Raw genomic sequence first — 26,117 nt, 5'->3', positions numbered from 1 at the left:
TCATTCTGGGGTTTATTCAACTCTTATGCATACAGTATATGATTTTCGCTCCTGGTCCACATGCAGCCCTTCTGTATACCTGTGTTTATGGATGCGCGAGATCAAATGCACGCGTGTTTATGTCCGGGAGCGGAAGTGGAATGTAAGCGCGTGAAGTTGACAAGGTTTTTGTCCTCTTACCTCTGACTGAGATGTCGCTTCGCTTGGCAAAAATCAAAGCTCGGGCCGGTCGGATAAACGTTTTCCCCCTTCAGCACAACCACTTCTCCATGTTTTCTTCTCTTTTTTCCGGGCCTCGGCTCGTAGCAGGTGGACGCGCCTCTCAGTGATGGAGACAGAGCCTCGTTTCCCCCAAATCTCACTGCTCCATTTTAGAACAGAAGTCCGCGGCGAGCCGAGTCTTAATCCCTCGATATTACAAGCCTCCCTCGTGCGTGCTTTTCGTTTTCTCCTCGCCTTCTCTTCGTCTTCTACCGGGTGCTCGAGGCTGCTTCCATTGTCGTATCAAGTCGTCTCTCTCTCTCTCTCTCTCTCTCTCTCTCTCTCTCTCTCTCTCTCTCTGCAGCTGGACCTCTCCTCTCCTCCTCTTCCCTTCCTCTCCTCTCTCTCCCCCCACCTGCTCTGCTCGCACGCGCACTCGTTAACTCACCGTTCCTTCTTTGCCCCCTTACCGGTGTGGCTTACAAAATAAAATAAATAAAATTAGGTCACAGCAGCTGACCAACAACAATTACCACAACAAGAAGTGTAATAATAATGATAATAGTAGTAGTAGTAGTAGTAGTAGTAGTAGTAGTAGTAGTAGTAGTAGTAGTAATAATAATAATAATAATAATAATAATAATAATAATAATAACAGCAATATTATTAATAATAATAATAATAATAATAATAATAATAATAATAACAATAATAATATCAATAACAATAATAATAATAATAATAATAATAATAATAATAATAGCAGCAATAATAATAATAATAATAATAATAATAATAATAATAATAATAATAATAATAATAATAATAATAATAATTCAGGGCGTTAGTGGTTAGTACTTATGTCATGTGCATGTGCTTCCCTGTTTCAAGGGTTTCCTCTGAGCACTCCAGTTTTTTCCTCCAGTTCAAATATATGCATTGCATTTTGAGTAACATCTATACAGTACATTATCTGTACTGTGAGAATTGGTGTGTGAATGTGTGTGTGCCCAGCGATAGTTTGGCTTTCCGTCCAGGGTGTCATCGGTACACTGTGTCCATGTTTCCAAGTGAAGGCATCCCAAGGAAAGGCATGGTTGCTGGCACGAGATAAGAAGAAGGACATGCTTCGAGATAAGTCGGAGAAGAGTGATTTGAGCTGACAGGAAGGCTACGGTAACTCAAATAACCACTCTTTACAATCGTGGTGAGCAGGAATGTATAGCAGATGCCAACGCTGGCATCCAGTTCAGTGGGCAGAAACTCACAATGGTCACAGAAAAAACTTTAATCTGACAAAAGTAATAATAGATAAAAATTCTATGAATGTTAACCAATGAAAGTCGGACATTGCTTTTCAACCATGCTTCAATGGAATTCTAAAAATAATTAAATAAAATATTATATAAAAATATTAAAATAAACTCATGGAACAGGCCTAGACAAAAATGATGGTACCCCTAGAAAAGACCAATGGGACATGTTAATTCAAGGTGTGTCCACTAATTTGCATCACAGGTGTCTACAATCTTGTGAGGGGGGGGGGGGGCTATATATAGGGCTCCAGATAGTCACTGTGTTGTCTGGTGACATGGTGTGTACCACACTCAACATGGACCAGAGGAAGCGAAGGAAAAAGTTGTCTCAGGAGATTAGAAAGAAAATTATAGATCAAGCATGATAAAGGTAAAGGCTATAAGACCATCTCCAAGCAGCTAGATGTTCCTGTGACTACAGTTGCACATATTATTCAGAAATTTAAGATCCATGGGACTGTAGCCAACCTCCCTGGACGTGGCCACAGGAGGAAAATTGATGACAAATCAAATAGACATATAATCTGAATGGTAAATAAAGAGCCCAGAAAGACTTCTAAAGAGATCCAAGGTGAACTTCATGCTGAAGGAACATCAGTGTCGGATCGCACCATCCATCGTTGTTTGAGCCAACATGGACTACATGGGAGATGACCAAGGAGGACACCATTGTTGAAAACAAATCATAAAAAAGCTAGACTGGAATATGCCAAACTACATGTTGAAAAGCCACAAAGCTTCTGGGAGTTTTTTTTTTTTTTTAAATAATTCCGTTGAAGCATGGTTGAAAAGCAATGTCTGACTTTCATTGGTTAACATTCAAAGAATTTTTATTTATTATTACTTTTGTCAGGTTAAAGTTTTTTTCTGTGACCATTGTGAGTTTTTCTTTCATTGACCGAAGGGTACCAACAATTTTGTCCACATGTGTAAATCTTCAACATCTGTCTTAAACTCTAGTATGACACAAGCTACCTAAAAAAAAAAGAAATCCTCAATAAAACCTCCATTTTCCAACAATCAATTTCTATCAAACTGGGTATAACACAGTCAGTGGCATATTTCTGTACTTTCCTTACTAATTTTCGTAAGGGAGCTAGTTTTAATAAGGTTATCAATTCCCAGGACTGCTTGAAACAAGCCGCACTGCCTTGTGGACAAGATTTTAGATTTCCATGTTCAACACCTTTGCCTAGCTATGTGAAATATATCTAAAAAAGGCTGTGCAATTTTAATAGGACTGCTGCTTTGTTGCTAATGGCCTTTCTTTGTACAATAATAGTTACTGACCATTTTCCTTCTCTTAAAATCACTCAAATGTATTCATATAACGGTCTAATTATGTTTATAAATGATATTTTAAAGCACTACTGTAGATTATTTTAATATGAGCTCTGACACTGGGACATTAAGGGACTAGGGTTTATAAAGTTTTCTTCTTTTTAATCAATATTAGCATGCTCATAATAGTGCATTCATGTTTTAATTATAATCCAGATACTAGTCTGGTCCTTGTCTAGGTATGTGCTGCTTTTATCTGTGTTCTTCTTTGTTCTTGGGTGTATTGTGGAACTAATGAAACTTTTTTTTTAATAATATTTCCTAAAAGAAAATGTTATGCACCTATTTATAGTCAATATTTAGGAACCAAATATTTATTTATTATTAATATTTATTTTCTAGCAAATAAAAATAGTCACCCTTTTTTTGTATCTAAGCACAATTTTTTGACAAGAAGTTCAACCATAAATGAAATTATTCATTCATTCATCTTCATTAACTGCCTTATATTGGTCAGGGTTGCTGTAGAACTGGAGCCAGCAAACACAAACACATCTAGGGGAAACTTATTGTCTCCAATCAGCATGTTTTGGGAGGAAATCAGAGAACCTGTAATACTCCATACAGAAAGTTCATTCTGAATCAAATCAGGGGACCTGGAGACATGACTCAGCAAAACTACTCCGTAAAAAGACCAACAAATGAATACTATTTAAGTAAATTATCTGATTACTTGATCTAAATCTAACCACTTACTTACTTACTTGGAATAACATATTTAGTTGTGCTATTGAAGTAGTCCATTTTTGTTGTTTTTATGCTTACTGAAATTTTGCTTCAGCTAAATTTCTAAACAATAATCTTTTTTTTGTTGTTGTTGTTTTCATTTGTTTTTTGCAGTTGTTTGGACACAGTGGCTTAGCACATATGCCTCATGCCCCAGTCCTGGGATTTAAACTCAAAACCCTTCAAGTCGACAGCATATAACTTTAACTGGTAAAAATAAATGTTTTCCTATATGTTCCTCTTTATTTTTCAAGCTCAGTCTCAGTCCCTCAAGGCTCTACTGTTGGTCCCCTCTTATTTATGTGTAATCTGCTAAATTCTTGTGTATATGTGAAAAGGAGCTGTTTATGGCCTTCGCTTTATTTATTTTAAGTCTCAATCTAATTACATTTGAGATTTGAAGCATTCAGATTTTAATTGCAAACTTCCAATTTTTTCTGTGACCCCTGTGACATTTCCAAAGTAAGATCATGTAAAAGGTAGGTTTTATTTGATAAGATGAATGCTAACTGTAAATCTGGTTTCAAATTTGATCATATTCATTAAAAAGTTGTTATAGATCAGAGATGATACCATAAAATACCAATAATTAATGATAGATTTAGTGACCATATAACCATCATATCCTATGATCCAGAACTATTGGCACCCATTCGGAAAATGATCACACATGAATAACACAGGAACTGTATAAGCCTATTGTGGACTTTAGTGATGTAAGGATGTTAGACTTGCACTACTGTTGTGTTGCATTTACTATTGGCTTCACCTTACATAGATTAGTGATGAAAAGAGCTTTAGCTACATATGAATATTCATATCTGTTTTGACCAGAAGCTCTGAGACTTTACACATGCATTACCCGCATGGATTTACCCTCCTACACAGAGCAGTGGGAATAACTGCATCTTCTTACAGGTTACAATGAATATTCATTTTGCAAATGCAATCACACACACACACACACACACACACACACACACACACACACACACACACACACACACACACACACACACACACACACACACACACAAACAAAACAAGCATGCGTATTTGCATTGTCTTTGATGCTTCACTGTATTACGCATTAACAACAGCTGTTGAGCTTCTCTGACCCCAGGCACATTAATGAACTGTTATAAAGCTCATTTACATAATCATTCTAAAGTGTATTGATGCTACCAAATGGTGTACTACCTATTTATCAATCTTTTGTGTAATCTTTGCCTTGATTTAATCTTTATGGCAATGATATATCTTTTGGGGTTGCATATCACTCCAGTTAGACCTACAAATGAAAGCTTTTAATCCTATTTTTAAGTAAGAGTTTCTTGGTTTCTATGGAGACAATTGATTAAGTGACATCCAGCAGTTAGAGGTATAACACAATGCTTTAACTGTATCCATATCTCTTTATTGCTCAAAATAGCTGGATCTTTATTTGCATGAATTTTATGCTTACCTCACTACCATGGCCCTGGAAACATAGAAAGAAAAACCTCAGAGCTGTTTGGAATAATTCGTTCAACTTCATTCACAGATAAAAACAAACAGCAACTCGGAGCACTTCTACTGCCCTGTGCAAGCTTTCTATCTTTTGTGACTGAACAAGTTCGAGAAAATATTATTCAAAATATCATCAATGTTAGTTACTTAATAATATTTGATCAGAAAGGAGCTGTAGATCGATCAATAACAGCGTTAGTCTTTTGTGAATTTAGGGACATGAAGTTTTGAGACATGTAGAGAAATATGATTATAATTTGAGACTCAGTATTTAGGTTGGAATACTGCAGCACTCCAGAGATTATGTACAAATTCGTTCACCTACCATTTAGAAATGAACATTGTCATTGTATGGCGACGTCCTTCTCTTTCACGCTTATAATGAGAATGAAATGAAATTATAAATCTATTTAACTATGACAATAAAAAGCTCCCATGACCTGTGTATTGTTTTATGTGGAATTATAGTCTTAATGCAAACCTTTAGTTGCAATGAGATGCTCTGTAAACCTTTCCTGTAACGATTTCCTTAAAAATAATAAATAAATAAATAAACAAACAAATAAATAAATAAATAACAAATAAACAGAATACTGTACCTACTATTTGTATATATATTTCTGTTTTTAGACTTATATTTTCTTCATTCCAGATGATGTATTCTCTAATAGAAGGATCAGAGGTCAGTGGTGTATCGGTTATGAGAAGGCAGACGTGCCATTTTTATCATTTGAAGAGAGAATTGCTCTGACTGGGTATCGTGTGTATATTCAGCTTGTCAAAAGCCAACATGAGTCACACTGAGCCTGGTTCAGGCTGTATGCAGTGACAGAGGAGGATATGAGGATAAACACTGAATACAGCATGGAATACAGCTGCACATACTTTTTCTTGTTAAAGGTTAGTTTATGCTTTCAGATAAGCCCTGTGCAGAAAACGGTGTGTGTGTGTGTGTGTGTGTGTGTGTGTGTGTGTGTGCGTGTGTGCGTGTGTGTGCGTGTGTGTGTGTGTCAATAAAACAATAAAATTGTTATACGTTTTAAAAGGATATGTAACCATAATTTATTTTAATCCTACAAACCTCATCTATCCAGTTTAAAGATTTTTTTATCTAGATTTTATTTCAACTTAAAAATGAAACCCAATCACATATCTACTAAATATGGCCTTGCTTTTCAGATAACCACTTCAAAGGTTGTGTTTGCATCAGTGATAGATCTCCCACTGCCCTGGCTCGTCCTACATGCCTCCAAAACCCCCACCACCACACACAAACACACTCACACTTGGCCTTATTAGTGCCTTTTGTGTGATTTCCTGCCTAGGTTGAAACATTATCCCGGCTAACAGTGAAAAGAAAAGTCCTCATTATGTTCTGAACCCTTGAATCTATGCAGGCACAGATCATGTCGGGCTATGTCAACATCTGTGGCTGGTACAGTTCATTTAGCCTTCTGTCTAAAAAGCAGCTAAAGTTGCAAATTTTGTCTAGCACAAATGACACTCTCCAAGATTCTATGGAAATAAAAACAGGTGATTTCCAAGCTCATTCAAAGAGAAAAGATCATTCAAATTTTTAAAGCACCTTTGACTGGTTAATATGAAGGAGGCACAAGCTCCATGTGCTTAGCATGATTGCCACACACCTCTGGAGCTGGAGGTCTCGAATCCTACCTCCACTCTGTCTGTATGTAGAGTTTGCCTGTTCTGTCTGTTCTCCCTATCCAAATGTGTATGTTGTAGGATGAATGGCATCTGTAAATTGACTGGTGTGTGTGAGAGAGATTGTGCCCTGCTATGGGTTAGCACCCAGTCCAGGGTGCCTCATGTCCTGAGATCAAGGTTTCCCGTCACCCTGTAAAGGATAAATAGTACAAAAAATTAATAGATGGATTATTTTTAGTATTATCATCATTATAGGAGGAATCTGAAGTTTAAAATAAAAACAAAAAAAACCCTGCCACATAATTCTGTGGATTAAAATATCCTCTTGAATTAATCAGACTGACACAGTTACTATGTCTACAGTAAGCTGACTCATTTCAATTATTGAGATGAATGGCATACTGTCTGTAAATTCTTATGCAAAGATTTCAAATGTTAGGTTACTGTGGAATGAAACGTAAGTTTGGACTTGCTTTCTAATAATGGTAATAACATACCAAGCTTCATTATTGTGAAAGTATTGTATGAGCTGCTTGACCAGAAAATAATAGTTTTAGCTGAGTGCTCAATGGCCTCATGTCAATACCCAATATTCAAACATTTATATAAGTTAATGTGTAAATAAGTTTAGGCCATTCCCTTAATGCAGTGCAGTGCATGAATATTCACCCCTCATTAATATTTCTTTATCTTGTACTCTTAATTAATAATGAGATTAATGATTGCATGTTATGAATTGTCAATGTGACCTCAACTGTGTCATGAAAACCAGAACAAGTTCAGCACAAAGTTCTATCCCAAACTCTAAACATCCCACAGGGTGCCATTAAATCCATTCATTTCAAAATAGAAAGAATACGGCACAACCTCAACCGGTCACGAGCAGTCTCTCTATCAAATGTCAGTGATTGGTTAAGGAGAGCCAAAGGAGCAGAGGAGCAACTATGAAGCCCGAGTTGGAGCTTACACTATTCAAAAGACAACCATAATCCACACAAAGCTGCAGTGAAAAATCTGTCAAGTTAAGTTTATTCATATAAATTGCTTTGAGATACATTTGAGTTTACTTATTTTTTACACTTACATAAATCCGTCAAAATTGAACATAGTGCATGAATGTGTCCCGTGATAGGTTACCTTGTGCCCCGAGTCCCCTGGGACAGGCTCCAGGCTTCCTGTGACCAAGTGTAGGATACAAAAATAGGAAATCAGTAATCCATGACTACTTATGTCTACTAAGAAACAAAAGTCCCAAAATGCTCCTCTGTTTAGAAAACAATGTTGAAATTAAATCCCAGCTTGCTCATTCTTAGTAACCGCTTTGTTCTCATCAGCTGTGTGGTAGATCCAGACTCTATCCTGGGAACACCGATTGGGATTCAGAATGACATACTGGTTGACATATCAGTCCAATCTGTCAGGATCCAGATGTGCAAAGCTGATTGTAAATATCCCAGAAGACCTGCAGCTGTAATGCAGCCAAAGGTGGTACTATAAAAATACTGATTCTGTGGGGTGAATATTTAAACAACCAGGAAATGTCAGCTTTATTGTTTAATAATTTCATTGTGTCACAACAAAAAAATATTTTGCACTTTGTTAGACATACTGCATAAATCCAATGGTAAAATGTCAAATTAAGCCATTTCAATCCCAGATGTCAGAGTAAAATGTGGAGAGAGTTAATGGCAGGAATACTCGTGCATTATAATATTTTAAAATTATTTAAAATAACAGCCCAATAAACAGATAATTTCAGACGTATTTCAAACACATTTATATTATCCTTGTAATTCAGCATATGGCTGTACCATATGTGGTGTAGTGAGTGAGACATATAGCACGTAACACACCAAATGTGAACATCTAACAGCATATAGTAGCAGAAAGCCGAGAGCCGGTTTGCCCTTCAGAAAAAAAATACTCCAAAGAGCTTGGTTTAAAACAAAGCAGCTTTGTGCTATTTGCTGCTTGAATGACAGGAGAGGGAGTAAAGCTACCCAAGCAGTAGGAGCATGAGTGAGAGTGACTAGGCTTGATGGAACTTGAATCAGTCTCATGCATTTGGAATTTGTGAAAATACAAATATTGGTATGATACTTTTATTGATAAATAGTTCATTAACAGATCCTAGATAATTGAACCTGTTACATCCTATCCCATGTACTGTGGCCAGAAGGCATTAGGTGTGCAAACAAAGCCTCTTAATAAAAGTGGATTTCTAATTGGTTTTCCATGGGCATTTTTCAAGGTGAGCAGTGAGCTAACATCATGAAATGTCCCGTGTTCAGCTCCGGCCTCTTAACGGTTCTTTGTGCACTATATGGCCAAAAGTAGAACCTTGTCCAACACACCCATGTGCTTTTTAAACACCCATTTCAAGATTATTTTCCTTTGCTGTTATAACTTACACTCTGCAGAACCACAGTCCTGGAGAAAGGTTGTCTCATTTCACTGCGTTACTGCATTAGTTATATATGATTGAAATGACAATAAAAGCTTCTTCACCTCTTTTTGACACTCTGGATTTGTTTCTGGATGTAGGATGACTGTGAGGATTTGCTCATTTAGCCACATGAACATTACTGAATTCAGGTACTGATGATTGATCCCAAAGGTGTTCAGTGGGTTTGAGGTCAGGGCTCTGTGCAGGTCACTCGAGTTCCTCCACACCGATCTTGGCAAACGTCGTCTTTGTGGAAGTCGCTTTGGGCATTGTCATGCTGGAATGTTTGAGCCTCTTACTTCCAGTGAATGGAAATCTTAACATTACAGCATACAAAGACTTTCTATACTTTGTGGGAAAAGAATTGAGCCTGATGTGATCAGCTGTCCACATACTTTTGTCCATATACTGTATCTGTTTATTGTTTTTATGATTTTAATGGCATCTTATTTTGGTTCATTGAACAGTGTCAGTTACATTATTCATTTCTAAACATCTAATATAGTGGGTTATATTTGTTTTGTTTTTTTAGTTTTATCCCAAAAAAGGTTCAATAGCATTGGGTGCTCAATGGCACAATGATGCAGTGTTTAATATTTCTTTTGTAATTAAAATTGAATGGCAAGATAAGCATTAGTCCAGCTATCTCATTTCATCCCAAAACATCTGTGAAGAGGTTTCATTTCCAAATGAAGCTTCTAGTCATACCATTTTATCCTTTGTGGAATCCAATCGTGTTAGCCGCAGTATCTCTGCCCCATAAACGTATGCATTTCTGAACACATGCTAAATTAGATTAAGTCATGAACATCTGGTCTAATATTATCTTCCTACATGCAAACCAACAGCTTCCAAATTAGACCTTCAACATTCAGACATCAATCATAAACACCGTTATCATAGCAAAACAATTAGTGCAAAAACATTAATCTGAACTTTACGTAATTATTTTGGTTTTTATTTCCAACACATCAGTCGCCATTGCTCCTGGTATTTACGAACAGAAACGCAATTCCTCGTTATAAAGGGACAAATGTTTTTAAACTTCTTAAATTAACGCATACATTTTTATAAACATAACTGTGTATTTTAACACTTCTGAGTATCATTTGATGAGGAAAAATCACTATCCACTACTATGCCCCCACCCAGAAAGCTGATTTGGAGTTAAATTACATATTTATTGCTTTTTGACAATATTTCCATTCAATCTAGCCATAAACTGGGCTGATTGGAAAAAGACACGGTCCTAAATAAGTAGTTATTATGGTGAATACTGCTCTCAACGAGCAAATAAAGGATGGGGTCAAATTCTGCATGAAAATCATTATGGCCTCCTAAATAGCCTATCAAATTTCATGTAATTTCCTTTCGAGTTGATATTTGTGAAAATCTATTAATGTTACTGGCATAAATAAAGGCTGGATCAAAAACCTGGTATAACAAGAACCCGAATGCTATATTCAAAATGACAAATATAAAGTGTTCCTGCTACTTCCAGTCAATATTTCACTTACAAAATAACCACAGGATCACGTGTGCAGCTGTACAAATGCGCTTCTCTTCTTGTATAAACCCATTGCATGTTAGGTTAATATGTACACATCCATGAATAAAAGCTTTTTCCACCTGTAAAACAGAAAATGTTTTAAAAGTTCAAACACTTATATAATGTGCTAGATGAAAGGCGTGTGTTGTGCACATGAAAAAACTACAGAATACCATGGTAAGCCAGGAGACCCACTGAAGCTACAGAATCGAACAACACTGCTGAGTTCTGTGTAAACTCAGGCATGTGATCAGAGAAAGTCTGTCATAGGTATGACTGTATGTGCACACACATTCTCACTAAGTCTGACTCCACAAAAAAACAATCTCTGTGTGTGTGTCTCTCAGCAGGAGCAGTTGCCGCAGCCCTTGACGCTGTTGAGGATCTCCTCCTGCAGCTTCCTGCGCTCCTCCTCCTTCTGTGAGATTCTCTCAGCTGAAGCAGGCTGCATCTTGTCTCCGTCGTTGTTTAGCACTTTGCTGTTCTGCGTGTGCCACAGCTCGGCATATAGGCTGCCTGGGGTGCTCAGGAGTGTGTGGTGATCGCCTTGCTCTGCCACCTTACCCTGCAGCATCATGGGAAATGAGAGAGAACAGAGGTGAGACGAGGAGGGTGAGAGGGGAGAGAGAGAGAGAGAGAGAGAGAGAGAGAGAGAGAGAGAGAGAGAGAGAGAGAGAGAGAGGGTGTGCACGGCGGAAATAAGTGGACGGACAGAATAGATGAGGTGAGAAACAAGGAGAGTTGACGGAAGGCATGATAGATAGCAGAGGGTGAGAGAAGAGAGGGCACAGGAGGAGGCAAGAGAGAGAAATAAGGGGGGTGAGGGATTAAGACAAAGACAGACGGAGGTATTAGAACAGGGGAGGTGAGAAAAGAGGAAATTGAAGAGGGGGCATGAGCTCATACAAGACAGAGAGGAGAATCAGATAAAGAGAGAGAATGAGTAGAAGAGATTGGAAGGCAGTGATGAGTGGGGGTGGGTTAAGAGGGTGCATGAAAAAGAAGCAGAGAGAGAGAGAGAGAGAGAGAGAGAGAGAGAGAGAGAGAGAGAGAGAGAGAGAGAGAGAGTGAGAGAAAGACTCACAATTAAACTTCCACAGAGCAGTCGGGGTTAATGACAATTTACAGTATCTATTTTTTGCCACGACTGTCGTGACAGTAGCCTCCTCTTCGGTGATCTAGAGCTCTCTGTTCCTCATACTGTTCTGTGCAATAAGTAAACAAAAGCTGTGCAAGCTCGCTCTCTCTCTCTGACACACACACTCGCACAAAATCTGGCAGTTCAGACAGGCTTTGCCTTGGGAGTGCTTGAAGAGCCCGTATGAGTGTATTACAGTGTTGCTCGGCCGAGTATTATCGACTGTCTTAAATGGATGTGATTCTGAAGCAAATGAGAGCACTGAGATGAGGGCCAATGGCAGATGAGCCAAAGAAAGAGGGCGGATGAGAGAAAGAAGACACAGACCGCGAAAACATGTAACGGCCCTGAGCAGGCTCACACAGGCTGTGTGTGGGCGCGCTCGCGGCACCAGGTCCTAAAAGATTGCCAGCAACAATAACAAAAAAAGAAAAAAAAAATCAAAAAACATACATTTAAAAAAAAAATTAATTAGTTACAACGACAGCTGAATACGACTGAAACTACTTTATCACTAATACGCGGGCTGCATTTTAGACACAAGCACATTTGAGATCCATCCTTTCACGAAACGCTTTACAGCAAAACCACCTCCTGCAGCACGCAGTGTCAAGATGATCTATGACCTCCAGAAGGCATGAGGCACAACCTCTGACCTTTGTCTCCATGCTTCCCCCATTCCCAGGGCTGAAAGGTCTCTACCCATGAGAGGTGCATGGAGGTGTTGAAGCTAGAGCCAAGCATGAAGCACTACCACTCATTATTTTAATGAGCTCCAGCACCCCCATCCTCCCTCTCCTCCTCTCCTGAGCACCACTGATGCTGCCGAACATCTCGTCCGTGTGTGTGCGCAGTCATTACGCCCTAAATCACACAAGTCGAAAACATTTCTATTTACAAAATTCCACTTTCATTTCCAGAAAACTACCTTACCTTTGAACACGGTGTATTAAAATCAAGATTAGTCGACTTCTTGCTGAGCAACATGTTCAGTACTCCATTCAGCTTCACTGTATACATGACAAATGTTTTCCTGCAATTGCTGAAATTGCTCAGATGGAATGGTAGTGACATAGATATTTGTTCATGGTCTCAATGAGCTCTCAATTCACACCCTAGCCACAAAAATTACTCTTTTCTGCTGGCATCATTTTCTTATTTTTACCTCTAAAAAACATCAGGTTAATGACATCTATCCTAACAGCTTGCTATTTAACCATGCTGGCTAGTAACCATGACAACGAATATAAATAATAGTTTAGGCTAGGCCTACTGTTACATCTGCGCTACTGGAGTGTTATAATGGTAACAAAAGCTTGTGGATGTGGGGCGGGCTAGCAGATCATGTATAGAAAATAACACTTTTACATCATCCATCCATTTTCTGAACCGCTTACACAGGGTCACTGAGAACCTGGAGTTTATCCCAGAGGACTTTCTGGATGGGGTGCCAACCCATCACATGGCACAATCTCACACACACACACACGCTCACATTCACACACCTCAGACAATTTAGAGATGCCAATTCGCCTACTTTGGAATTTCCGTCTTTGAAATGAGGGACGATATCAGAGTACACTGATGAAACCCCCATAGCATAAGGAGAACATGCAATCTCTACACACACACAGGACTGAGATGGAAATCAAACCCTCAACCCTGGAGCAAATGTGTTACCCACTCAGTCATCAAGCCCCCTGTATTTCATTATACATGGGCAAAAAAGATCTGACATTTATGACATTTGGCAAATGCCTTAATCCAGAGAAACTTACATTTATTTTATAATTTCTGAGCAAATGAGGGTTAAGGGCCTTGCTCAGGGGCCCAGCAGGGGCAGACTGGTGATCACGAGATTTGAACTCAAACTTCCGATTGTAGCCCAACACCTTCTTGACTTGGTGTTGAGTCTGAACGAGAACGGTACTGATTTTATACGCACCGGACATGTGATTCAGTCCCAACTGAAGGAACTTTTCTTTCAAACTTTTCTTTCTTTTTGCTGTGTCTGTCAGCTGTATGGTCTGGTTTTTATCAGCAATCATGTCTGCACTGAACTCAGAGTTTATAATGACCCATTAGGTCCTCAGGAGCTTTCAGTTGCACTATTATAAACTGTTGTAGAAAGGACAGTATTTACATTTACACTATTTATTGAGGATGGGTTCCACCTACTGAACAGTAATACTTTTAACACTTTAAACAGTTTAACCATTGAGCTACCATTTAGCTGCATACAAGTAACCTTGGTACAAGCAGGACATGTTTAATATGAGAATCATATTGTGGTCATCCGTCACTGCATCTGTTACTACATATCAAGAGGCAATGCTGGTTTTATTACATGTACCACATCTCAAATCTGATTGGTCAGAAAGATTTGATCAAATTTCTATACCACCATCTCTGACAATATTTCAGACAGCAATATTTATACTAAAGTGACACTAATCTTTCTGAAATGTTATAGTACCTTATTGTTATAATTGTTTGTTTATTTTTTTCTAGCTTTTTTCGAAGGAGTTTTTAGTTTCAGATGTTTGTAAAAGTCACAATAAAATTTACTTATGCTTTATGTTATGCAATTGAAAGTTTACTTACTTTTTGTTTACTATACATTTAAGACAGAAGGAATCACTTTTAAAATAAAATGTTGGCAAATTGCTGTGGTATAAGAAGAATATAAAAACTATTGTTGTGTTTTATTTCCTACATATTGTCTAACTGAGAACCTCAATGGCTGGACTCAGTTCAGATGTGAACCCAGAAGAGTGGCCTAACACTTAGAAGAAAAAAATGCTGTAGGAAAGCCAATGCATGAAAACATAAATGAGTTCAGCAATTTTTATTTTAGACTGACATGGTTTCTGTAGCAGATCCTCTGTGGTGGCTTATTCAATTCAATGCTTTTATGTAAGCTATTTAACTGAAGGCAGCTCATCAGACCAGAGAGAGCTAGAGATGTCAGAGAGGGACGTTACCCTTTCTTGTAAATGTTGATGAAAACAGAATAGTTGGAGATGAATGAACAGAAAAGTACCCATTCAAAATAGCCAAGTCTCATCTCTTTAGAGTAGAGGAATGGTGTCTGGACAACAGCAGCAAGTAAAACAAGTCGACATTTGAGCACTTTAATACAGGCTCCTAAATCATTGCTACAATGATTTACTCATCTTCAGAGTCACTATGGTTTCGACTACTAATTTGGGGAATGTATATATGGGAAAGTCTGTTCACATCCTTCACAACAGTCATGTGCACATCCTTGGAACTAGTCAGTTGTGACCTGCTTTAGTTTATGGCTGTAAATACAACAAATCAGTCATTAATGGATACGCATTAAAAGGTAAATGTGATCTAGTTCAAGCTATTTGCTTGTATCTACTACAGAATTGTTAGATTTTTTATTTTTTTTAAATTCTGAATAACATGAAACGATTCTTCACATTTACTTGATATAAACTGTAAAGGGTTTTCCTGAGCCAAACATGTCCTGATAAAAGGCATTGTCTCTTGATATAGACCAAAAAAAATCAAGGGCGTCAAGGGGGTGTTTGTTTGTTAGTTGATTGACTTTTTAAAAACTATGTAACTGAACACTTAAAAATTGTAGTTGAGTACCTCTGCTCTTATTGAATAGCGGCACTTTCCGGACAAAAACACACAAACAAATAAACGAAAGAAAAAACATGCATGAACTTATTACAGCTGAACTGACTCCATCAGGTTATAATAATAATAATAATAATAATAATAATAATAATAATAATAATAATAATGATGGCACACAGCCCATTAGACTTAAAGGACCCCAAAATAACTGATAAGGAACAAAATCTACTGAAGGATTTTCCAGCCATTTTGGATCCTTCCTCCACTAACAGAGGACAACACCAATGATCAAGTTTTGTATGTGATGTGTTTTCCATCGCTAAACTCTTGGCCAGAGAAAATGGCCTTATTTCCACATGACTGCACTATTAAATCAGTACTGCTTGTGAAAAGGTAAAAAGCCTGTCGGTTTTTCGAGGTCATCTTTGGAGGACAGAGCACATGTGGTTCACAGGTCTCCTCCCTTTCGCACACAGGCCCAGCTTCTGATTACCAGCATAATGCTCAAGGCCACTTCACCCCAGAACATTGTTTTCTTATGGGGAGTAGAAAAATTTGCACAACGGAAACACTTTTCATCTTAAACATTTCTTTTAATGAGCTGATTAAACTGAAAGGATGGTATTGATCATGATGTCAAGTCTCAAATCCAATCCATCAATGCTTCGTGTTGGATTTAACGTACATCTTCAATAATTCTAAGAAATAAAGTCATTCTCAGCGCCATTAATACTATTAAAACCAAGATAAGAAGTATTCCAATACAATATTGGGGGAAAGAAATGATCTGCATTTAAGGTTTTTCAACCAGAAAGTTTTCCTCCAGCCACCAGAGAACAGTCTCTAAACCCCTCAGCATGGTCCTCAACCCTGAAATGCTCATCTCTATGATTCACTTTGGATAGATGTAGTTAATTCAGCTAAATGAATAAACAGACAGTGTGTGTGTGTGTGTGTGTGTGTGTGTGTGTGTGTGTGTGTGTGTAACAACTCCTATTTGCAAGGCAAACTAAACTTAATTACTCCTACATGTGATCATACCTGATTCAGCACGATAATCTTGTCTGCATCCACAATGGTGGACAGCCGGTGGGCAATGAAGACAGATGTCCTGTTGGTTATCATTTCTTTCACGGAGCTCAGAATGCTCTAGAAATCAACAAGGTAAAATTCAATCAATTTCAGAACATTCAAATGAACCCCAAACCCCCCAGCCACCTGCCCCCACAGTGCTGTTTCTACGAGACCCTTCCTGCTCATCTGCAATATCTAGCAACAATATGATTGACAGAATTTATATGAGGACTTCCTTGTGACATGACACATGAAGGAGAAAAAAATTGCTAAATAAAAAGTGAAAGCCTTCAAAAGCAAACATTGCCTGTGTCTGTAATAACTTATAAAGCCTCATCCTTATGAAGAAAAAAAGCCCACTGAGCTTCCTTCTTGAATGTAAATATGAAAAATGTTCAACGACACTGAAAGAAAATTATCTACGTTCGATTGAAGTTCATTGTCGACTGTACTTTCAATAGATAAATAGCCGTACACCGGAACACCAGTGAAATAAGAGCTATTTTGCTAAAATATTACACTGACTATATTGGATAAATCTTTGCCATCTAATTATTTTGAGAGAAAACATGATATAGTTTTATATACATGTATTACAATGCATATTTTGCATCAATTTGCTTTTGGAAGTAATAATACTTAAACAAAAAGCATAACAAATTAATTTAACATAACCAAAGGAAACACCAGGTCAAGCAAAAATGTGTATATGGTTATGACTGTGATCTATTTATATTTCCAGTCAGAATTAAAGAGAGCTACCTCTTCAGTAATGGAATCGAGGGAGGAAGTTGCCTCGTCATACAGTAGGATAGGAGGGTTCTTCAGGATCGCCCTGGCGATGGCCACACGCTGTTTTTCTCCACCTATCAGCAGCCAGAACGATGTGAGCTCATTAATGAATGAATTATGCAATACATCATTATACATATTTATGTTGATAAGCATGCACTTCATAGCCAAGGGCCCAATTGACGCTATTCACGTTTAAGTGTTCTAATTATTATCGACAACTGTAATTACTGCTGACATGCTTTTATTTCTGACCTTGAATAATTGTGCATGTGAGTGCTTTGGTCACTGCACTTTACATGCGTCACCACAGTGTCTCTCATTAATATTCTATTAGATTTTTTTTAGATTGGGAAATTGTATCAGTAAAGGTATTGTGCTTTCTAATGAAAGCAGCTGTCTCAATTAACACAAAAGCTGAAAGCTCTATTAGCATGAGACTTTGGACAACGAATAACCAAATGAATAACCGAATGACTAAAATCTAAAATTTGTCAAATGATTTAAAAGATCATCACTATGTGCTGCATGCTCTATTTATCCAATCATGGTTGCTGACACCACAAATATTCTAATAAGAACATTATCCCAGACTTCTTATCATGACTAGCTAGGATTAACCCCAAGTACAATATGAGCAGTGTGAAACAAAATAACCCAGGATTCTATTTCCACAGAGTTCACAATGACTCATTAACCATTTTCACAATAACCATTTTCACAAAGGTGTGAGTAAGTGAATGCAACATATTCTACTATTTGTCTATTAAGCTGAAACATATGGACTTAAATGTAATAATGCACTAGTTAACTAGCTCACTGTGCTTTAATACAAACTGGTTTAAATGAATAAATTTGAGTATCTGAATACTCAGACAGAGTATTCACAAGACATCACAAGACACCGCCTGCCATTTATGCAGAAAAATATTATTGTGGCTAGCACCTTTATTTTCTCTCGGCAGGAGGTTCTATGACAGCTTTGCACTGCATTTTCACTACAGCAGTGTGCCACATAGATGCACGTTAGTGAACCTGAATGTCCGTAATGTTCATAATGTTCATTATGTACACTACCTCACCATCTCTAGCTTCTCACCAGCATTTGGTTTGAATTGCTCCTTTCAGAATTTGCACTTTACTGTGGCGTATGTTGTACCTGACAGTTTCAAGCCTCGCTCGCCAACCTGCGTCTCATATCCATGAGGCATTTTGAGGATGGCGTCATGGATGCCGGCAAGCTTGGCTACGTGATGTATGTCCTCTGGTGAAGCGTTGAGGTTACCGTACTGCAGATTGTAGAAGATGGTGTTGTGGAAGAGGACGGCATCCTGAAGAGCACAGAGACAAATCAGATGTTTGCATCAATTGTTTTTTAAGGCTAAACATAGACCGTATATTAATGTCTCCAAAAATCTATGTCTGAGTTCAGTATTGAGAGTTCAAATAAAAGACATGAAGAATAAAACTCTTATTGAGAATAAAACTCTTATTCTTACTATTATTATTCAGAAGTGTTTTTTTTTTGTTTGTTTAGCAGAAATCCAGTTGAATATCCAGTGAATATCCAGTTTACAATCCATGTGCTTCCCTTTTCAGTAATCATAACACTAGTATTACATTTCATGAATAATTTTGGATGTCTTGAAGCCTCTGCAGATAGATAATCTGCAGAGGACACTGGTAGCACTGAGGTACTAAATTAGCTTAATGCTATCATAACAACATGAGTGTGCACCATCAGGCAATGGAATATAAACAGTGTAGTGTTACACTATTATTAGTCTGTGTTTCCATATAAATGTCAAGGGAATTCATCAGTTCTGCCTTAGCAAATGTGAGGATCATCAATGAGTATAATCAAATTGTAGTCTTCATGTTCGACAATTAGTGGCACACAATTTGTTGTGCTACACAAGCATTAATCCATTTGTACTCACAATTTTCCACCTACGTTTTCAATCCTATGTGCTTTATCAAACTGGCTCTGTATCTGCACACCCACTTATTGAATGCCATGCAGCTTTTATTTCGCATTTTACAAATAAGCTCCCCAGACAAAAAAAAACAACTGTCACAGATGTCATATTTCCCCCCAATAACGTGATCATGGCACATTGCTTTAATAACAGAGTCAAGTCTGCCAGGATACCGCCAGTGTCTTGAGATCCTCCTGTCAACTTTATACCATACTTCAGCTAACTGAAGGGGCACACACCTGCGAGTCTGACCAACAATCAGGTTATTGCTACATGTATTGGGATTGCACTGATTTTGCATTTGTATCAGGACTAATGCTAAAAGTTTATGTAATACCTTTCTCAGTTAATACAGAGGAACAATAGTATTGCAGGATTACTGTTTTTATATATATATATATATATATATATATATATATATATATATATATATATATATATATATATATATACACACACACACACACACACACACACACACACACACACACACACACACACACACACACACACACACACACAAACAAACTCACCTGAGGCACCACACCCAGAGCTTTCCTTAAGCTCTCCAGGCTGACATCTCGAATGTTCTGGCCTGCAATATAGATGTTACCTCGCTGGGGTTCATAGAAGCGAAACAGCAACCGTACGATTGTGCTCTTCCTATTTAAAAAAAAATGTTTAGCAGTAGCTACTAGAGAAACATCATAAAACTGGACTTCCTATAAGCTAGTAATAAAGGACAGGAGTGTTGCTTTTACCCAGATCCGCTCCCACCAACAATAGCCACTTTTTTCCCAATGGGTACTTCGAAGGAAACCCCGTTGAGGACCTTTTGTCCCTCCAGATACTCGAAGTAGACATCCTCGAACCGGATTGAGGCCTCCTGTGGGTTAACAAGCAGTGGGGGGGCCAGGTCTTTCTCCTGCGACACAGAAAGCACACAATGGTTGGGTTTATTGATTAGTGAAATAAAAATATATTAATAATATTTGTGCAGCAGGAGGGGGGAAAAAAAGACAATTTGACATTTGTCATTTTAAACATTTACGCAAAACGTTCAATTAAGAATTTAAGCAATCAAATGTGTAAATAGTTCAACGATAAAAAACATTGAAAATTTACATAATTACCCAAAGCAGTAAGGAAAAAAAATGCATTTAAAAGCAAAACTTGTGCACATATGAGGTATGTTAAAAAATACTTTTTCCCCAGATCACATTCAACCAAATATGTCATATTTTTAGGTGAGCTTAGCCATTTTAACCATGTAACCATGTAATCTGAATCATGCTTCATTGTTTAAAATAAGCCAGCATCTGAATTATGCATATTTCTGGACTTCAGTTGACTCATTTTGATATGTAAAGACTTCTGCTGTACCAAGACGCAACAGAAGCATTTGGTATGTTTATGCTGATTTTACTTTCATCCCTGTTACTTGAGAAATCAAATGAAAGTCCAGTAATAGGTTGATAGGCTACCATGATAGGTCAGTCATGCAGAGAGCCGTCGTGTGGGTGGGGGTTTACGACACATTAGTGATCACTGCCAACAACTAGCCAGATTTTATTATTATATTCAAAATAATTATAGGCTGCATGCAGAATTAGTCCAATGAAGAATGAGCTTCATCAACCTCAAATGGAGTTTAACCAGCAACCCCAACCCCCAAAGAACGAATACTGCATTTGAATACTGTATTAAATGGTATGCAAATGTATAATACTCAGATGCACAGACAGAGCCAGGGTTAAAAATATATGCCTACTGCAAAATGCACTGACATTATGGAAAAGCCAGAACAATAACATCCTAATGAAGCAGGGATTGCGCTTATTAACAAGGGGAACAATTCCACAACATTGACAGTGAATTGGCTCAATCAAGCAGGCCGCATTTAATAAATCAAACTAAACGAGCGATAAAACAACTGCAGTGGGGCGTGTAGCAGCGTCTGAGTAATGATGTACGGCATAAAGACTTGGAAATCGGTCTACCTTAATCTTGGTGTCCACACTGAGCAGAGTGAAGAGTGTGTTCATGTCAATGAGAGCCTGTCTGGTCTCTCTGTACACTGTGCCCAGAAAGTTGAGGGGCAGCGAGAGCTGGAAGAGGAGTCCGTTTACCATCACCAAATCTCCTACAGTCATGGTTCCTGTCAAAACCAGTGAAAACAATGAAGGAAATTCGGAGGCAGATTAAATTCACGCGTGTGTGTGATCACAGGCATGAGGAGAGAAGGTGAGAAAGTTTAACACAAAGGTGACAAAACTCTCCTGCCTGCTACCATAATCACCTTGGACACGAGCCAGACTTGAATGATATATTTTTATGTTGTAATGTGAGAAGAGAAAATCATAGCTCTTTGCTGAGGCAAACATAATGTGATATTAATGGATTGTTAGCGTAGATTTCTAAGCAACAAACACTCGGGTTCACACTAGAGCTTTACTATATAATCCAGTTGCAATTTTACTAAAATAAAAAAATACACTTCAATTTACTCATTAAAACGGAAAAGCTTGTGGTTCACTATGCAGTAAGGATCTTCACCTGCAAGTATGCACTTGCTAGCCAGCACCATGGCAGCTGTGATCCCCACACTGAAGATTGCGCTCTGTCCAAAATTTAGCATGGCCAGGGTCGTGGTTGTCTTCAGTGAAGAGGACTCGTAGATTTTCAGAAAATTGTCATATCTCTTTGCTTCATACTTCTCATTGTTGAAGTACTAAAAAAAAAAAGAGTGAGAAAGAGAAAGAATTGAGAAACAAGCAGAATGGGACATTCACGATAGCTGGAGGATTGTGTGTGTATTGAAGTTCACAGTTATTTGAGGACATGCAAGGACAAATGGATGGCATAAACAAAGCCTTTCTCCATAGTCAGGTATACAGACTGCATCTGCAGTAACTGTGTAAACTTATGTAACTGAAACTAAGTGAGAGACTTAAGTTTCAAAGGATAATAATACAGCCTGGTGCTCTTCTAGCTAACACATGTTGAGGTGCAGCGGAGATGCAGGTGGATTTGTAAAGAAAATAAGTTAAAGAAATGAACAAAATTCAGCACAAGTTTAAGGGCCACACAGAGAAGCTGTTGCAATGAAAAATCTGAAAGCTGAATAAAGAGATTACGGTGGAAAACTATAACTTGTGGTGCTGTAAAAAAAAAAAAAAACTTCCTCACAGCAACATTCATTAGTTTCAAAACGTGACAAACGGACGCGAGGTGATAAACGCAGCTTATAAAATGAATTGGTCTTATCAACAGCACAGCCGATGACATTACATTACAAAAAGATTCAATGCAAATGAGAGAAGCAAACTACAGGTCCACGCTGACAGTGTTTTGAGACCCTTTTTGCTACACACAGAGAGCACCACTTGGCTTCATTAGCACATTATCAGTGTGTGTGGCAGCCTCCAGTGGCAACATGATCAAAAAAATGATATCTCCTGGACCGTAATGACAATCAGATTATTCCATCAGATCACGGAAAACTTAACAAGAACTTCCTGTGCCAATTAGCTCCGGGAGCGAAAGGTATCAAGAAGCAAGCAGAGGAGTTTCATAGCAATTTCTTTGCTGTCAGGAAATGTGCTCAACAGGATAGAGGAGACAAGTGTGCAGTAAAGAAGTGTGTGTGTGTGTGTGTGTGTGTGTGTGTGTGTGTGTGTGTGTGTGTGTGTGTGTGTGTGTGTGTGTGTGTGTTTTGATGTTCTGCAGAAGCTTTTGCGAGTGTAGAACAGATTAGGAGTGGGTGGGGATCTAATTATGTATGCACGCTGGCTTACAGTGATACTAAATCCAGCTGCATTGACATCAGTGACTAGAAATAAAGCCTTATACAGAATACATCTGTGCGTAACAACAAGGGCAGAAAAAAGCAGGCGGAATAGAAGAGAAGCCGAAAGAGAGAGGGAAAAAAAAAAAAGAATGTGGAGAGCCGACAAAGCTGCTGAAGGCATTAATCAAAACCATCAGTGGAGAAATGTTCAAGACTAATGCAGTAAACAGAAGGGAAAAGGATTTCTAAAGAGAGTTAATATTCTTCTATCGCACAAATTTGCTTTATTTCGTACTCTGCTTTGAAATACCAAAGCAGATTATCTTTATTTTTGTGTTTAAGCATCACAGAATAAACGAGCTAATTAAACATGGCAATCACAAGGGAAATGTTCGTGCCAGTAAAATGTGCCAGTGGCTCGTGACTGGGACGACGAGGGTGACTCACCTTTACAGTCTCGTAATTGAGGAGAGAGTCGATGGCTGCGTTTCCCGCATCGTTATCTGCCTTGTTCATTGCTATTCTGAACTGGGTCCTGTTCAAAAATACACATCGTGTCGAGGAGAGTTTAACATTTACCAGTATGTAACATTTGAAGTAATCCTCAAAAAAGGACAGACGAGAGTATGTACAAATAAAAGTATATAATGAATAATAAAATAAAGACTATAGGATGTTCGGTTACAGGAAAAGAATCAGCGTGGATTATTCTTCTCGAACAGTCCTCAAGTGTTGTATTGTTTTTAAACGCCACAGCAATTTCACAGCAATTAGAATTCTTATTAATAAAACATTTGTTGAATTAATTAGCTGTTCTCAATTACATTGTAATGGCTGAAACATCCCGTCACTAACGTCACATCTGCTATACAAGCCCCTGTTAATACTATAGAAACAATTAGCAATTCCTCCATCACCTCCATTATAAGTCTGTGATTTGTCTTGTAGTCGAACAGAAAATTGTTAGAAGAAATTAACCAGCACCCTCTGACCAACTGTGCCATGTAAAAACCACAAAACAATACTCACACCTGTGTTACACACACGTAATTAAAGTGTTATACTGTACCTCCACTGTGTAACTGCGACAGTGAACAGCGTGTACGCCGATAAGGTCCCCAGAGTGACGAGTGCAAACTGACCGCCGCATTTATAATACTGCCAAAGAGACAAACAGCAGTGTTTAAATGAAGCAGACTCACATTTTATGAGATCACGAGGAATGACGACCGAAGCCTTGGCTAAACAGCAGCCGTGGTCGTCTCGCTTAGCACTTAACACGCTTCCACTTAGTGAATATGCCCATTAAATCGAGCGTTGCAAATGGACAAAGTAAAGGTGCGGTCGAAGTTAATGTCTCAATCGTCGGAGCATGGACATCGTTAAAGGACTTGAAGGTGATGAAGCTGAGGAGGTTAATCACACACTGCTAGTGGATATGCAGAGTGTGTGTGATCTTCAAGAGCACTGCATTAGAACCGAAAAGCCAAAGTAGTAGACTTTGCTTCATTCAGTTTCTAATAAGCATGACTGCTTGGTGATTCAAACGCTTTTTGTCGTCCCCCCCCCCGATATTTGCAGGTTTCTATGGTGTGTACTATGGTGTGAAGCTGTTGAGAAATCAACACAGATAATTAACAACATAATGAGAACCTAATGAGAATATATTTAACTTTAAAGCAGTTCTACTTAAATTTGCGGCTCAAATAAAATGGAACTGCAGCTTTGGTTTGGAAGCCAAACAGCAGCTAAAGGCTATTTATCTGGGAGTTAATGCCTCTTGTCTAAAATCAGATAAGTGATTGATATCTTAATGCGTTTTATCAGTCTGGTATCTTAATGCTCTTTCTATGCTTTCTGAACAGGTTATATAACATATTTATCTGCTATCTAAACATTACAGATGAAACTGAATGCATGATATGACCATATATATTACGTACATCAAGACATAATTATTCAAAATATGTGAGAACTGATGTTGTATCTCAGACTTGCTGTACACTGACCAGGATGGCGCTGACTAGTGCCATCTCGAACACAGTGGGTCCGAGATTGAAGACCAGGGCGCTGAGCACGAAGCTGATGCCACGTGTGCCTCGGTCGATAGCCTTCGACAGTGCGCCTGTCTGCCGGCTCAGGTGGAATGACAGGTCCAGGCTGTGCAAGTGCAGGAAGACATTTTTGGCGATGCGCCGGATGGAGCTCTGTGCCACCTTGCTGAACACAGCATTGCGGAGCTCGTTGAAGAGCGCCGAACCTGCCCGAGACACACCGTCTGAGGCAAACAAACAGTTCGTTACAACAGATAACAAAACACATAAGAAATCTGTGGCTGAATGCATTATTTTAACTGTTCGTAACAGACGTGATTAAAGGCCAAATATAACATTACACTACATTACAATATAAAGTAAAAAAACTGTCTGGTGACTCGATTCCATTACAGCATTTTAAATAGTATGTATTGTTAAACTTTAGTTAAGTCACCATAATCAAGCCTCATTGTAGTAAGAAAAATCTACACAGTTTAGTTTATTGAGAAAAATATCTGCTCTGGACTATCCAACTGTAATATCTGCCCTGATCACCAGGTAAGATTTTACGTTACTGAACTCTCTCATGAGGCTTCAACAACATAAGAGATTACGGTCTGTTTAGCCCTTTAATATGAATAGAATTTCTGCACTAGCAGAATAAATGCTTTCTCCCTCAGCATTCAAACTTGTAAATGCTACACATAGTTTTGGTAATGGCAAAATTCTGATCAGGTGAAGAAAAAAAATAAAATTAAAAAGCGTGTGTGTATGTGTGTGTGTTTGCAGAGGCGCAGACAGACAGCTCCAATTAATGGTCTGTGTGCACAGAACCTAATGGCTCTCATTAAATTTGCAGCCACAGGGAGAAGTGACAATACATTTAGACGGCATGCTACAATAACTCTAGCAAAGTGAGTGGTTGCTATTACTTGTTAAG

At 38.2% G+C, this 26,117-nt stretch overlaps 2 protein-coding genes across 2 annotated transcripts in view; both read right to left on the bottom strand.

Annotated features, from left to right (window-relative positions):
• The window catches only part of nexmifb (neurite extension and migration factor b), a 57,411-nt gene extending 56,788 nt beyond the window's left edge, over positions 1 to 623 (bottom strand). The window contains exon 1 of the mRNA XM_027135555.2: positions 181 to 623. The gene's annotated coding sequence lies outside the window, so the exon portion shown is untranslated. The remainder of the gene's footprint in view (positions 1 to 180) is intronic.
• A 9,512-nt stretch (positions 624 to 10,135) lies between these two features.
• abcb7 (ATP-binding cassette, sub-family B (MDR/TAP), member 7) overlaps positions 10,136 to 26,117 on the bottom strand; it is a 30,205-nt gene continuing 14,223 nt past the window's right edge. Inside the window, exons 6-16 of the mRNA XM_027135213.2 lie at positions 25,151 to 25,419; positions 24,211 to 24,299; positions 23,589 to 23,676; positions 21,908 to 22,082; positions 21,352 to 21,509; positions 20,113 to 20,276; positions 19,885 to 20,014; positions 18,532 to 18,703; positions 17,343 to 17,446; positions 16,548 to 16,655; positions 10,136 to 11,318 (exon numbers count right to left, since the gene is read on the bottom strand). Of these exons, the coding sequence (XP_026991014.2) occupies positions 11,097 to 11,318; positions 16,548 to 16,655; positions 17,343 to 17,446; positions 18,532 to 18,703; positions 19,885 to 20,014; positions 20,113 to 20,276; positions 21,352 to 21,509; positions 21,908 to 22,082; positions 23,589 to 23,676; positions 24,211 to 24,299; positions 25,151 to 25,419 (1,679 nt within the window). The 3' untranslated portion in view covers positions 10,136 to 11,096. The remainder of the gene's footprint in view (positions 11,319 to 16,547; positions 16,656 to 17,342; positions 17,447 to 18,531; positions 18,704 to 19,884; positions 20,015 to 20,112; positions 20,277 to 21,351; positions 21,510 to 21,907; positions 22,083 to 23,588; positions 23,677 to 24,210; positions 24,300 to 25,150; positions 25,420 to 26,117) is intronic.

The sequence above is a fragment of the Tachysurus fulvidraco genome, chromosome 17 (genome assembly GCF_022655615.1).
Source record: "Tachysurus fulvidraco isolate hzauxx_2018 chromosome 17, HZAU_PFXX_2.0, whole genome shotgun sequence".
Lineage (NCBI taxonomy): Eukaryota > Metazoa > Chordata > Actinopteri > Siluriformes > Bagridae > Tachysurus > Tachysurus fulvidraco.
The sequence above is the reverse complement of the archived record's forward strand: the minus strand, read 5'-3'. Positions and strand labels throughout refer to the sequence as shown.